We start from the raw sequence: 15964 nt of genomic DNA on the forward strand, positions 1-15964 counted from the left end.
CTTCAATGCGCTATGTCTCCACGGCCATCCCCAACCAAGTCTTGCGTATTCCAAATCACCTCTGGGGGGCTCCTATAATACCAGAATAATGGGATCAAGTCACTTCTATGCTCAATAACTACGATTTATAGGGAAATCAAAACTGGGCCTCACCGCTGGAGGGAAGGGGGCCGGCTTTGGGAATTACAAGCAAGGGCAGAAAAAAAAAGGAATGGAGCAGTGTTGAAAATGAATGGGCCAAACCACAGCGGTCCCATAGGCTGGTCCATGCCGGGGCTGGAGCTACGCCGAGAGGGGGCCCAGCTGTGAGAGGAGCACAGCTGGGAATTGGCATCAATTGGGGAGCTTTGAAGTCTACACTTCTGGCACATGGGCACCAGGGTGGGGAGAATCTTCCAGCCATGTCTGCCTCTGTCCGGGAAGCTGTTCACAGATTTTTGTTTTTGCTAACCTCCCTTGCGCTAGGAAGTTGCACAAAACAGCTGGACTATGAGCACAGACGAGCTGAACTTCAGCTGAATACTAGTTTAGCACAGAAAACAGCAGATAATGGAAGGTTTCCTGAGACACAGAACCGTTAGTTGAACTGGCAAGCAAAAAGGCTTTGGGTTTCCTGATACAATTAAGTCAACTTGCCCGTCAATGCAGTTGCTACCAGGAAAGTTCTATTTTATTAAGTTATTTTTACTCTTTTTTTGCCATGACAGTAAAATGTATAAACACTCTGCAACACTTGCAGTCTCCTTGAACGTTTTTTAGGCTGATGACAGAGTGTGTGTTGCTCTGCTTCAGTCTATTTTCAATCTGAGTGCTCTCTTCCTCTGTGTCTCTACATCATTCAAGGGTTACAACAGCCACTCCTACCATGACTCTTTCCCTCCCTGCTTAGAGCTACACATTTGGAAAGAGGACTTGAACATTCCCATTCTGCCCAATTATCATTTATGAACCCCTCTCTGTTGGCCATATCTAAAATTGGACTGTGGTGCCACTGCTTTATCATGTATTGTTCATGGGGATTCAACACTGATGGCACTTGACCCGCTTCCATCCCGAGAGCTGCAATTTGGTTTCCCTATCAATAGCACATATGCTAAATGAAGTGCCTGGCTCTAGTTTCTCTGTGCTACGCCCCCCACCCCCCTCCCCCCCACCCACCCATCCTGATCCACAATTCCCTTGTCGCAGCTTTGGCTGGAAGCGCTATTGTGAGCGCAAAGCTCCCCAAGAGACGCAACATAGGATCTGTGTATGTAAACACAAGGCACATTTAAGAACATCAAAGATCAGTGACGGCTGCTACAGCGAGCAGAGCATTCCACTCCCAGGCCCCAGATGGGCCTGAGGGGTAAGAGATAAAAAGCTTACACCCCACAACAAAGCTGCATTCGACTCTCTGCCCCCGCAGACTCATTTAGATCAATATTTTTAACCTTGCCGCGGAAAGGATCTTTAATAATTTGCTCCCGATATTTTGACAGCAGCTTACAGACTGATGTTTATCATGGGCTCCCTGGTCCAATCGCCCCATTTAGCTCTCTGATTCAAGCGTCAATGCAAATGAACATTGGTGTCCCCTTGCTTTTGTGGTTGACTGCTATAAAGTTACAGGCTCCCCTTGTCTCAGGTGCTTTTCCAGCTCCATGGAAGTAAGATCCATTGTGGCATTGTGGCAGTGGAAAACAAGCCGTTTTTTGCATCTTACTCGCCTACAAGGCTATCGTGCTACTGGTACTATGGGAAATAAACTGCAGGCCAGCTGCATTGTGGGGTAGGATGGGGATTGGTTTAAAAGTAAGTATTATTGGTTTGGCATTGCTCGGGGGCTAAATTTAAAGATCTTAACAGGCAGATATTAAGATTTCTATAGAAGAGTTAATTGCCTTAAAACCGATTACACATTTTTTGGAAGTTGTCTTAGTGGGTCATTGGGAATGACAGTACCACACTGGTTCGGAAATGGTGAGGAATTTTTAGATTGAATATATCACATCATTCTCCGCATCTATAGCTGAAATACATGGACCATTTTTAAAACTGAATAGTGCAATAAAATAGTATACAGTGACTTAAACATTGTATTCATTTAAAAGAGGTGCCCCTTGCCGTACAGAGGTACAGGATCTGCTATTTCCTTCATGTTTTCTTTCCCCAGATTAAAATGAACAACAATTTAGACTCAATAATCCAAGTGGTGTGAGTTAACTACGTAATCAATGGCTTTGAATGAGCAATTGATGGCCGAATAGCAATGGAAACCGACATACCCAGACTGGAAACTGGAAAATTGATTCAAAGTTATTTAGAGAAGAATATTTCATTGGCACCCTGACCACTTTTGTACTGCAACTCACCTTCCTCAGCTGGATGATTCCCTCCTGCGTCTGCGGATCAGTGGTAATCTCAAAAACATCCTTTTCATCTCCATCAATGATACTGTATGTTGATCTGGCATTCTCTCCTATATCCCTGTCATTTGCCTTCACCTTCCCTCCTGCTTTTCCAATGCTGAGGTCCTCTGGTATAACAAACTCATACAGATCTGATAGAGAGAAGATAAATTGCAAAGTGGTCTCCAAATAGCACACAATCATTTTAATCTCTTTCACAATGAATAAAAGTAAATAGTATTCTGTGACTGAAGTGAGAACCAGTAGAATACTGATATAGAATACTAATACTGACGATTCATTTAACTTGCACTATATTGTTAAAAAACAAACAAAAAAAAAAAAAAACAGAGAAATAGTCTCACAATTATTACAGAACCAAATGTCAAAACATTAACTTTCAGGCCATTTTAAAACAATTTTAATTTTCTTATTTCAGTAGCACTTTTTTATTTTCATTTTAAAAGCACTAAGCTGCATAAAAACCCCTTGTGCTTACTTTTTGAAAACTTCGGTGGATTATCGTTCACATCCGTAAGTGTGATTGTGATAGTTGTTGTCCCCGACAACCCTCCCATGTGACCACCCATGTCCTTTGCTTGGATGACAACAAGGTACTCCTCCCTCATCTCTCGATCCATTGCATGCAATGCAACTTTAATATCAGCTGAAAACAGAGAACCCAACACGTCATGATTACTGTACAGCTTGTATTTGAGCTTTCTGGCAGTCACCTCTCTTATACAAAAGAAAGAAGATGCATGAGATACATTTCCCACACTCGACCATTTCACAGGAGAGCCATGGAATGTTGAAAATCACTGTCCATTCAAAATTGAGTTAATACCAGAATCCCATTCCTGAAGTCAATCAAATCTGTCATTCACCTAAATTCCAAAATTCAAAATTTTAAAATGGCTAAAGCTGAAGCCAGAACAGCAGTGAAGCTAATGTTAATTGTTCCTATGTCAACCAGACCACTAACTGCACGCATGATCAGAATGCCGGCTAAATGAACTAACAGAAATGGAAAGTTTTTATTTTTTTTTTGTTTTTTTTTATATCATTTTATTTTTAATTTTTTTTTTGATGCATGGCTGCTCAGTATAGCTATCTAATCAATCTCTTAAATATAGGCTGAACTAGGTTCTGTTTTATATCCCAAATAATGATCCGTGTTATTTTCTTGGACAGCAAGTGCATAAACACCCAGAGCTCTTTTTTCCGGCAGGCACATGTGTTGTGAGCTGTCACACTGGCAAAATGGCATTTTCATCATGGATTTTCACACGCCTGAGCCATTTGGTAAGTTGGTGTCTCACCATGTGCCAAAGTGGATGGGGAGCTGCTGCTGGGAGTGTGTCAGTCAATATCACATGTCACACTGCAATTTTGATGCAGCTCATTGGAATTTCTGGGTTTTACAAGTCTGCCATTTGTGCGTTTCGCCGCCCTCCTACTTAGACCACGTCTACAGCATAAAGTGCAGGCCATCATACAGCGGATTGCTAATTTTGGGAACAAATATGGACAAATTTATCTTATTTATGAGATTTCCTCCAAGCATTCATATGGAAGGAATTGCAGGATAGCTACCAGGCTGGAAATCAGTACATGTTGTATGACATCTCTTAAAAGGATCATTTGATTCACTGTCATTTTTTTTTGTTTGTTTGTTTTTAAATATATCACAAGCTTGCAACTTTTATTAGTTATTTTAAAGTTTATATAACTTCAGAGGTTAGGAGCAGTAATGCTGAGGCAGAAATATGCTCAGTTTAACTCATAAAGTCACCATAACCCCAGACAGGATGCATTATAATCACTTTAAACCAAAACTATATTTACGTTTCCTTCCACAGTGCACATATAAAGTTTTGAGGAGGATAACACAAAAGTAGCAATGAATAAAAATGCATAACAAACTAATATTATTATTATTATTATTATTAAGGTCACATTTGGCATGAAGTAGATTACAGGTAACTGGTCACATTCATTATAAAGCAACAATGAGTCCATATCAATTTTCAGCTGTTTCAGGAGAGTTATAATAATTTCACATGGTTCATTCTGTCGATAAAGATGAAATAATCAGCCACGTGCTAATTATTGTTGCAGTATCTTTGTTGGAAAAAAATGTAATTGTGTTTAGTCACTGTAACTGCATTTGCTAAGGTATCTGATGTTAAAAAAAAAAGGGCATTGTGGACCTGCAGAATCAAATCATCAAAGGCTACAAACAAGGTGAGCCATGCCCCGAGCCATCACATGCTGTGGAGCTCGGGTAATGCATTTAGTGCTGACGGCAGGCACGGGGATTGCAGAGCAGGGGAACAGAAGCTTTTCCATCAGACAAAAAGCCGAAGCACTCCCAGTGCCAGAACTGTTCCCAAACCTGCTTTGCAAATTCAGCCCGCACTGCTGGGGAAGCAGAAGGAGGATTCGGACGGAATTATCAGGGCAAAAACTCATGCATTGCCATACCTTGGGAAATCTAATCCCGATGATTTTAGGACAGAGATGTAGGTGTAAAGACAACTACCCCCTGCCCCCACCACTTGCCCCCCTTTACCCTTTTCTTTCTTTATATATATTGGACGTTTCCTTCCCCTCTATGACTAATTTGAAATGAATGAACAAATAAATAAATAATTAAGAAGCTAAAATACAATTGTACACTAAACACATTTCCACAGATTTCCATAATTTGTATCTGAATGTTAACTACTGATGTATTAAGAATCTGGTGCTCTTGTATCAGTCAAATATGGTTAATTTCCGACATTCTGTTTGGAAGTGTGAAATTGATTCTATTTATTGCTTTCTCCATACCTTACCCCTTTAATTAGCACTCATTGGAACATCTGACTTGCTTGAAGGAACCACCTGCATCTATTCAGTAATGAGGTGAGGAATACATAGTTTTACAAATTAATTTATTTTTTTAATTGATGCTTAATAGTAATGGAAATGGTTGTATGTGCCGACATAAAGGAGTGTACATACAACATGAATAGTTGTATTCAGAATATAGTTTTCTTCTCATTAATGTCTACCATTTCCTATCCAAACAATGTTGTTCATTCGAGTGTAATTGAAATTGAAAGTCAGCTCATTTGAACATAATGCCATTAAAAGCATGGAAACAATTTTTCTGTGGTTTAAATATGAAAGTCATGCAAGTCAGGATGACCCAGACAATGTTTCCCTGGTGACTGATAAGCACAGTTGTTCTGTATCATCAAATAAGAAACTCATTTTGAGATGTTTCCTCCTTGAAATGATAATCAATATCTAATTCTAATTAAAATAATATCCATTTATTTTCCAGAGCATTTCAACATACGGTTTCACGGTATAATATGCAAAACAATACAGAATAAATATGTCGCTGCTCCATGTCATGGTTTAGCCACCATTAAAGTATCAGACTTTGGAGCAGTCCCAACACGATCGCTCACCAGTGTTGGCATCGATGGAGAAGTACGGTTGCCCCTCCAAAATGCTGTACACTAGCTTGGCACTATTTCCATACACTGGGTCGTCTGCATCCGTTGCCGTCACCTTTGTAACAAATGTTCCTGTGAATGAAAGAAGTCAGGAGGCAATGAGAAAGCATCAAACAGGCTACCGTCACTGCTTCCAGCAAAGCACAGGGTGTTGGGGAATACAGTGGTAACCGAACTGGGCTTGTAACCAGCAAGTTTCACATTAGAGTACTGCTGTTAAGAAAATAATCTATTTTCATGTAGCTCTTTAAATGCTTTACAACTGAATGGTGGTTGGACTAGATTATAGGACAATTTTAGCATTTGTATAATTTAATTGTAGTGTAATGTGTCCTCTAATGTTACATTAAAATATTATTTTTTAAAAGTCTCCTTTACAAATATTCTTCTTTTATTTGGGAATTAGTTGCACACAAGGGTTTGACAAGAACTGGAAACACTTTCCTTAGGACAAGAAAGACTTCATAGCATGGCAATGACTGGAGTACACAGTAAAATGTCCAGTGTTAATTCAACCCTAACATAACATTTGTTCCCAGTGTATTTACACAGTTGCAGTTTTTTCAATTTCATACTGTCATTAAGTTCAGGCCAACAGAGTGACATTTGTATCTGCTTGCAGACATTGCTAGCCTCTGCTACAGCAGGATTTGCAATAGAACATGTACACATTAAGAAACATACAGTTACAAACCAAAAACAAGTTGTGAGCTTGGTTAATACACACGGAAATGTGATAAATTACACAATTGTACACAAGTATGTTTTACTAGCCAGGGTTTAGGCTCTTGGCTGCTTATACAGTAACAGAGCCCATACATTACTGAGACTAGTGAATGACAGGACTGTAGGTGACAGGCACACCAGAATTGTCCTTTTTTGTGCCAGATGGCAGTGGGCACATATCTGTCTGGCTGCTTCTCACATTTTTAATTTAGCAGTCAAGCTTTCTCAAATCTCAAATGCTTTTCAAAAGGGGGTCTCCTCCAGTTGCTTCATAGTCCGGCCGAAAGGAGGAATCTTTCAGAGCCAGCGGTATCCTAATGGAAGCTACTGGGATGGAATTATTCTTTTGCCAGGCAGTACAAAATGTTTGGTGACTTTGCAGAATGGAAACCACAGTAAGAAAGTGCATTGCATCTCCCCCTCAGACTTGATGATGCTGTAACACAAACAGAAGCAGTGGCTCAGAAGCCACAATCTGTAAATGAAGCCCAGATGTCTTCATTAGCACCATGTGGGAGGGAGTTCTTCAGCACAGCTAAAGAACGTGGCTCATAAAACCTTCACCAGGTCTTATTCGTGAGGGAGGCCAACAGCTCAGACAGTTGCAGGCACAGTATTGACAATTGCCTTGGGATTCTCAGCTGCACACACAGTGTTTTAATGTCTTGATTTTTGCAGTCATTCCACGTGCTAAGCAATAATCAATAGCAACTACTGCCCCATGATCTCACTAACAATGTTAAACTCAAGTGAGCTTCCCATTGAAAACCAAACAAATACCAAACTACTCTGACCCTAATACCTTATAAGAGCCTTTTATTGCAACCCAATTATTTATGAATGATGGACTCTGGTTGCCCCGTAGGGGTTACCTGTCCATGTGGTACACATGGTGCAAGAATATGGGTACGGCTTATTCCTGACATTGCCATTTCTTGTTATCCGATAATACACGTGTATAGGCACGTGCATGTGTGTTGTGATGGAAGAAGGGGTATATTGTCCAGACTTGTCTCAGAACTAAAAGTTCAAAGAGCACATACTCCACATATTAAAGTAAACATTCAGTTTACCTTAGTAATTAAAAATTAATGCTGGTAAACTGAATTATTTCTCAGTATTTTTCACATCTATCTGAGGAGGTACAAAAACAGGAAATCTGACATTTTTTTTAGTTTGGAAAAAAAACAACTGACACTGGTGGAGATCCCGGAAATCGTTACTGAATGTGCGACAAGCTACTGAAACACATTTTCTGAACTTTGTAAATAGACAATCAGTTGGCAATCTGGTTCCATATGTCAATATATATGGTTATTATCACATCTATTCTGTAATCTGTATGATTTATTATGTTTTCAGAATGTATTTTATCCTACAGTACTTTTCAATAGACATGATGTTAAACATTCTTTATAGCTGTCTACAGTATACTGATTTACTGGTAAAACAGTAGGCTACCATCATCCTTTCTCAAAAATAAATTTTCCCTTTTCCCAGTTCCCTACTAGTTCTGCTTGTAAGACATCCTGTTTTGACATTACGATATGGTACACATCCTATGCATTGTTATGGCAAACTTATTTATTTATGTGATTGGCATTACATTACAGGCATTTATCAGACACTTTAATTCATTGTGACTTACAATAGAAACACAATGCAAAGATCAGGGATCAAAGTGCAGTGATTCCCTTTGGTGGAAAGTATACTCTCTCTCTCTCAAGAGAGAGAGACCAAGTGCAGTGATTGACAGAATCCAGAATAGAGAGAAAACATGAACATACAGCCGTATGTGATTGTTGCAAACTAGGTTAAATGACCTTATATTTATGGAAGGCAGTTAATAAGGATGTTCATCTGTTACAAGTACTGACACCTGAGATGTGTTAAAACTGTGAGACTGTCATTCAGCATAATGCTGATGAAAGCCTGAAGTGAGGACTTTACTATTTTTATGCTGTATGCAGACATTGCAAACTCTTCAGTTTTATTTTTGCTCAAAGCACCTGCAGGTTCAAGGTGTTTTAGTATCATTTGAGTACAACAATGCATCGCCAACACACTAGAACTTATTTTTAACATTACATTACATGTTGGCATTTAGCAGCTGTCCTTATCTAAGGCAACTTACAGATTACATTTTTCAACACGTATATATAAAAATCTACCTATAATGTATATTATAGATGGATATAGATGAGATATATCATCTCAAAATAGAAACAAAAATAATAAACAGATATAAAGTTATAAATCCATATGACTGAGTAAATAACACCAAATTCATATTTGTATTTCTTTTTTCTCCAATGCTAAATAGTGGCATCTATTCTCAGAGTTTTAAATAATATGAATGTTCACATTGGTGAAAGTATACATAAACTGCAGTACTGGAGACTCATTGAAATTTCAGAGACTATTTGACACAGAGGCTGAATCCACCTCTAATGGCCAGCCTCACAACAGAATGGTATTTAAATGTACAAGACGAAACTCACCAGGGTGTGAAACAATGTGAATCAGCAAGAGGAGAGAAAATTAATGGAAGAAAATGAAAATCTGGCCAGCAAAATCACACTCAGCTATACCACAAGGAGAGAGGGTTATATAATTATAACATGTGCAATTACGAAACCCAGTGAACTGGTACAACACTTGCTTGACTAAATGTCCACTCTTTAAATATTGCAGGAATTTGTCATTTGTCATTTTGGAATTAGACAGAACAGAACAATGTAATGCAATCCCTCATTCCCATACAAATATGGAATATATATATAGTTTATAAATATGGAAAGAAGGGCCCTGACATAAATGCCATAAATTGCTTGAAATAACATTGCTTCCAAACTTATGATTGTTTAACAGGCATGCCTAGAACAAATAGTGAGAGAGAAAATACCTATACCACATACAAATTCAGGAACAAAAAGAAAATGTAAAGAACAGTGGAGCCGGCGAGCCATGAAATAGCTTTCGCCTCCTTTTCCTCAGTCGGTTCTTTCTCCACTCTTCCTCCGATAACGAATGAGGGATTAGAGACATTCTTCTGTGTGGCACTGTTTCAAATCAGTACAGATTAGCTTGTCCTTCCTCAATATTGTGCAGAGACTTTCCGGGCCTCTCTTGGCTGTCAAAGGAGCTTTTGGGCCTTGACGGTCCAGGAAATCTGATTGGCTGAATATTGTTTCAGGATTTATTTGATGCCTGTAGCGCAGGTGCAGTGACAGTGGTGTGTAACAGGTATAAACTTCAGGAGATGAGAGACTTAAATTGCTTTGAGAAAAAGTAAATAAATAAATAAAAAATCAGGTTTGCAAAAGCAGCTTTCGGTCCGTGAGGCACACCCAGTAGCGTGTCTTGTGTGCATCTCGGTGAGAACTGAATTTCATGCACGTGTTATCGGTGACATTTTATTCTCAGACATACAGCACCCTGGTGTAAGTCTGAAAGTGTGTTTGAGACTGATGAATAAATCTGTTATCCCCCTGCCTAATAATATTTTCCTTTTGGCGCTGCCTTCCGTTCTACCTGCTTAGTCATTCCAAAACACTGCAAAGAAGTTATTGAATACAAGCTGTCTACATTTTCATATGCAGGTGTTCAGCTGTGTGTGACACCAGTCCCTTGCAAACAAAGCACTGAATTAAAACCGGAGTCCCTTTTCATAACCCACAAGAAGCTGCAAGCATTGAATGAATACATACTTATAATTGCACAGATTTCATCAGGATGAATGCACTTGACAAAACTGCATACCATTGCACCTCTGACATTGTTCAGTGTCAACTATGTATACTGTATATTAGTTGTATAAGACTGAAAAAAATATGTATCTGAATATTTACATGACTATCACCAGAAGCTGCCTTACAGCTGGACATTTACTCTTACTCTAATCCTTTGTCTCCAGACATGCCAACAACAGAGAACACATATTGGACATAATGCTTAATTATATCTTTTTAAAAGATAAATACATTTTTAAATTTAAAAAAAAAATCTTTATTTACTGAACACAGGCGCACTGCAAGAAAAAAACGCAAATCAATAGAGGGCTTCCTTAACAGCAGGGGAAAGGATAACTGTGATGTCAACGGTGACACATTGCCAGTCATGAGCATCCTGTTCTAGCCTGAATTCTGTTTCATTCTGCCATGTTTATCAGCAGTTGACGGATCTCCTAGAGATCAGATCAGAGCAGAAAGCCAACAAGACTTCAGACAGAGTGCCTCTGTGACATTTGCCTGTGAGAGAGTGGGTCACATGTATATTCATGCAAGCACTGAGGCATGGGAAGGCTGCATTCCGAGTGACTCTCACTGCACATATTGCCCAGTGGTTTATAATACGAACTGTCTTTGCTCAGCATGCCCACAACATGGGAGAGCAGTCTGACCTCCGGACTTGTTTGTGGCAATGTTGAAATAACATTGCCACAATGCTGCATACCGGTACCGTGTGAAATAGTGTATACAACATGTGCTATAACCACACCACTACTGTTTACGTCTTACATGTAGTGTTCTCCAGGACCAGGAGGTTCTGCATTTTGTGTGCTAAATACATCCGTGTGATAATGATGAAGAAAAAATAAATACTACTTCAATTTAACCAGTTAAACACGCAGAGAAATAATATTTGCATGCTATGTATGAAATCAGAACTCCTGGACAAAACTTTTTTTTAAAGTCGTTCTCTTCAGAACTAGGTCAGTTGTAGTCAGCTGCTTTCCAGCGCTTCCCTGTCTTGTGATATTTTTTTTAGAAACGTGCTCATTTTGACGGCTGCTGTATTGTGCATATCCATATTTATGACACTAGCATTGCTCATGTATTGATCATAGTGTGATCTGGATTCCGGCAAAGATTTTTTATTTTATTTTTATTCTTTTTTTGTTGGCAGGACCATGCACTGATATAAATAGGCAATAAGCCCCATTCAAAATGAAATAGATACGTTTATTTGAAAGCCAAACTGTGACCCAGTTAAATGGAATTTATGGGTATGGAGCACTTTTTTTTTAAAACAGAAAACAAAGCAAACTCATCCCTAATGGATAAAAGTCACATGATATTCTCTAAAACCAACAAGATTTGAAGGTTACCAATGTTAAGATCTTATTTTATTTTATTTTATCCTGTGGAGCACAGTACTTTCTGATGAATTTGAGCAAAACCAAATGTTCCATTCAAGATTATAGGCCATGGCAATTTTTGGTCAATGGTAAACTACTAAACTATGTAATCTTGCATTGAAGTTGTGTTTTTCCAGACCACTTAATCTAGCATGATTTAACAGAAAAATTGTTTGCCTCAAAATGGAAATAATCCCATGCAAATGGGCCTGAATGTGAAGGAATGATGACTTTAGAGTAAAAAAAATGAAATGTATTATTAAGACTACTTGGCATCACCTTAAGATTTTAGTCCATTTCCTCTAGTCTGAACCTTGCTACTTAGGGCTTGTTCCTGCCTTAATTGGTGCTTCATGCTGTTTTTCTAAGGGCATGATCATGGCCAACTGGGTTTAAGCGATATCTGCAAATGATAATAAGGTGGAAACAGGGATTCATCATCAACAGATCAGCCCTGATAAGACAGCTAATATGCATTACAATCTCACACCAACAATAGATACTGATTAAAGAAGATGGCCATAGTGGTCAGAGAATTTGAACAATGAGACATGATGATGAGATTGGTGGTTAATATTATTATTATTTATTTATTTATTTAATTAAATAATGCATTGGATGGAAAGACCGTCCTGTGTTACAGTTGTCAGAGTAATGTAAATTGCTCCCATGAGCCTCTTGTGAAGGGGGGACTTGGGAAGTGCATGGAACCATCACCAGCAGGCTTGCAGTGTCAAATTTGTGGTGCAATTAATGGTATTTGATAAGGCTGAGGAAGCTCTAGCTTGAATGAGCAAGGAGGATGGATGGTGGTAGAAGATGGAGGGGTAAGGGGGGGCTGACAGACAACAGCTAACACAAGAAGAAGGCAGAGGAGTGTGGACCATGGCAATTTGCTTACAAGCAAAAGACTCTTTTATTCAATGAGAGTGACTGCCAAAGAAGCCGACATTCCATTCTAAAATGTTGTGCCTTCAATCTGTTTTAATTATTTCTCAGGCAATGCACAGCATGGGTGGTTTTGGCAAAAAGGTACTTCATGCTTATGTTTCTTTTATAGTTATGGAGGATTGCAAAGCATAAAGTATGTATAATCCAACCATAATGAGTATCACCATCATTAAAAAATGACTACAATTTAACCATGGTCTTTGAAATAGTCATCTAAAGTTTTATAGTCCGACCACAAGCTACAATATTTTATGAAATACAAATGACACAAAAGATGATGCAGACAAATGGACTAACATCAATAATTACGTCTATCATACTCATGTAGTGGATTTACATGACAACATCAAGATGGAACAGCCTCAGCAACAATTAATTATGCCTGCTTATCTTAGGTTGGTTCTGAATGTGATATGGTTCCTGAAAGATAATAATGAAAAACATGAATGAGCACAGTGTTCTGTGAAAATAGAAGGGATTGTTAAAACATGGACATACAGTCAAATCAGGATCACAATACAACTGCAGAGCTTATTTCAACATATAATTCACATGTGCATCCTTCAATTTCTTACAATGCACTGATCTACAATGCACAGCTTCCTGCTTGCGTTATGTTAGCGTTGGGCGCTGGGGCAACAGAAAATGAAAACAAATGATGCGTCCGCCACACAAGGTGCCAGGAACCAAAGGAGTTAGCTGATTTTCCCCAGAGAGTTTGAGAGGTAAGAGCAAATGCTACGTACGTGACCAGGGACTAAATATACCAGTCAGGCATGCGGTAGGTTTCCTGCCGCCTGCTGACTGGCAATCCATCACTGAGAGAGCTTGCACAAAACCAGTGATGGATCCGCTGAAGAAGAAGAAGATGGAAAAGCGAAAGCATTGACTTGTCACCCTCACCCCGCTTTACATTCTAATCTGTGGCTTCACATGCCATTCTCCTTCTAAGAGTTATCTCCACTGTGGACTTGAGGGCAGATTCAACTAATTACATCGAGGTCCCTTAAATGATGTGATCCCCTAATGCTTCCCAGGGCATGCTGCCGGTGACTTCTCTGTGTAAGACACTGCGTGTGTCGAGGCCCACAGACAGGGAGAATCTATATCTGCCGAAATAGGCTCTGTGTGTCATGACTTGCTCAGGAGCTGAGATGCAACTGTCAAAAGAGGAATATCCTCTGTTTAACAAAATTGGGTTTGGTGTGAAAACAAAAACCCAAAAAAGGCTCAGAATGAATACTGACGGAAACTCTGTCATTAGCATTGGAATTCCATTGATACCGTTGCCATTGTCAACGTTGATAAATACAATTTTCACAGTAAATGCACTCTGCATTTAATGTACTTCTATAAGCATACCTATGATATTATACCAATATGCTTAACCGGAACAACTCTACAGTCTCTACAATCAGGTTACTGTTGCTAATGTGGAATATGTATGTAAGAGATTACTTTAACCCCTGTTATATTTAATAATAGATGTAGGTATTACATCCATGTTTTTATTTTAAATTATAGTGTAACATATCCTTTCATTTCCACTAGTCTAAGAGAATGATAAACAGTCTTTACTATGACGAGCAACTAGCTTTCTCGTTTGACCCATGGCACAAATCTGAATATTTGAGCACAATTATTTCACGTATGTTTCATAATAGCTTAGATCCTTCGTTTTTCTCAAAGATCAGCAGCATATTTAATTGTTTCCTTGCTTAAATTTTTTCAGTTAATATTTATATCTACAATTTATACAAATTTGTTAAAGTAAAGAAACGAGAGAGGGAGGGAGAGAGAGAGAGATACTACCATAAAAACCAACAACTAGAAGATCAGCAGCCTGACTTTGAGCACTGTTAACACATTGACCTCACTAAATATGGGAAATGGGCACAGATATTAAAAAAAGAGAGAGAAAAACTATATTGGATGGCTACATCACTACCTCTGCATAATTAATAAAGCAAGTATTCCAACTGCAGGGCATCTGCAAAAATGCATCTGACATCATATAAGAAGTAAATAATCTTCAGCAATACTGGAACAAGAGCAGGGAGATCTCAGTCTCTAGTGAATGGTTTCACAAAAATGTGAGCCTCACAGGGCTAATTTACATTACCACAGCCATGGTTGTGCATGTTGTTCCTCTGATATTCATGTGGAGAGAACGTTGTATATGTTTATATACGTGCAGTACACAGGTTGCCATAATTACAGCTGTTTTTTTTTTTTTGTTTTTTTTTCAAACTGAGAGAAGATCAGGTTATAATTAACACAAATAGACTGGATAATAAATAGAAGTGTCTGATGTTTATGTTCACATAAAAAAAGCTGTTTAATGCAAATGTGCAAATTCTCAGAATGCACTGCTAATGAGAACGAATCTAAATCTGTTCATTATGGCCTCAGTCAAAAATATAGCTGCAAGCAGCAATTAAGGGGGCCAAGCACAAATATCTACCATGAAGCCATAGAGGTAGTAGAATGACCCATGTGGCAAATCAGGGCCACAGTTGGCCAATAGTTCAGACACATTTTCCCACTAAAATGTAATTATAATCTGATGGTAATAATAGGTCCATGTGTTAGGAGTTTTTATGTAGAGTTAGAGTACTGCTGCAATCTTATTGGATCAGCTGTGTTTTAGTAACTTTTCAGAGGACCTTACAATGAACAGATTGCTCAAGGTTCAATGTTATCAAACAATCTAGGAAATATCTTTTAAATGTTTGTCAAAAAATTTGAAATGGTGGAACATTCAGCCCAGAGGACATTTATGACTTCTAACCATTTATGTTGTCCATGAGGAGAGACATCTAGTGAGCTTGGTGACAGTCATCATGCCCAAAGTAGCCAATCAGTGCTAAATTTGTTTATTGGCCATTTGATGTACCCTCTACCAATGTTTCTGAAAATAGTTGCAAATGTATAGGCATGGTCTACACACAGCCTGCTGTCTATCATACAAGGACATGTTGCTCAAGGAGCCAACTGCCTTATTGATCTCATGTACGCAATTAAAGGGGAGCACTTGAGGTCCATTCTTCGGAGTCCAGATTCTGAAAAGAATCCATCGGTGGTGTAATGTTACACATGCCTCAAGGCAGTAGTGTGGCATAGTGGTAAAGGAACAGTGTAAACGTTTCAGGTTCAATTCCCAGAGATAATCTTATATTCTTGAGCAGGTTACTTAACCTGGATGGCTACACTAAATGCTTTATAAATGTAAAACAACTTCAGAA

General features: G+C 38.7%; 1 protein-coding gene across 1 annotated transcript in view; it reads right to left on the minus strand.

Moving 5' to 3' along the window:
- Positions 1-15964, minus strand: part of LOC118214756 (cadherin-8-like) — a 75311-nt gene that overhangs the window by 18497 nt on the left and 40850 nt on the right. The window contains exons 4-6 of the mRNA XM_035394944.1: positions 5855-5974; positions 2890-3057; positions 2355-2542 (exon numbers count right to left, since the gene is read on the minus strand). Coding sequence (XP_035250835.1) covers positions 2355-2542; positions 2890-3057; positions 5855-5974 — 476 coding nt within the window. The remainder of the gene's footprint in view (positions 1-2354; positions 2543-2889; positions 3058-5854; positions 5975-15964) is intronic.

The sequence above is a fragment of the Anguilla anguilla genome, chromosome 16 (assembly GCF_013347855.1).
Source record: "Anguilla anguilla isolate fAngAng1 chromosome 16, fAngAng1.pri, whole genome shotgun sequence".
Taxonomy (NCBI): domain Eukaryota; kingdom Metazoa; phylum Chordata; class Actinopteri; order Anguilliformes; family Anguillidae; genus Anguilla; species Anguilla anguilla.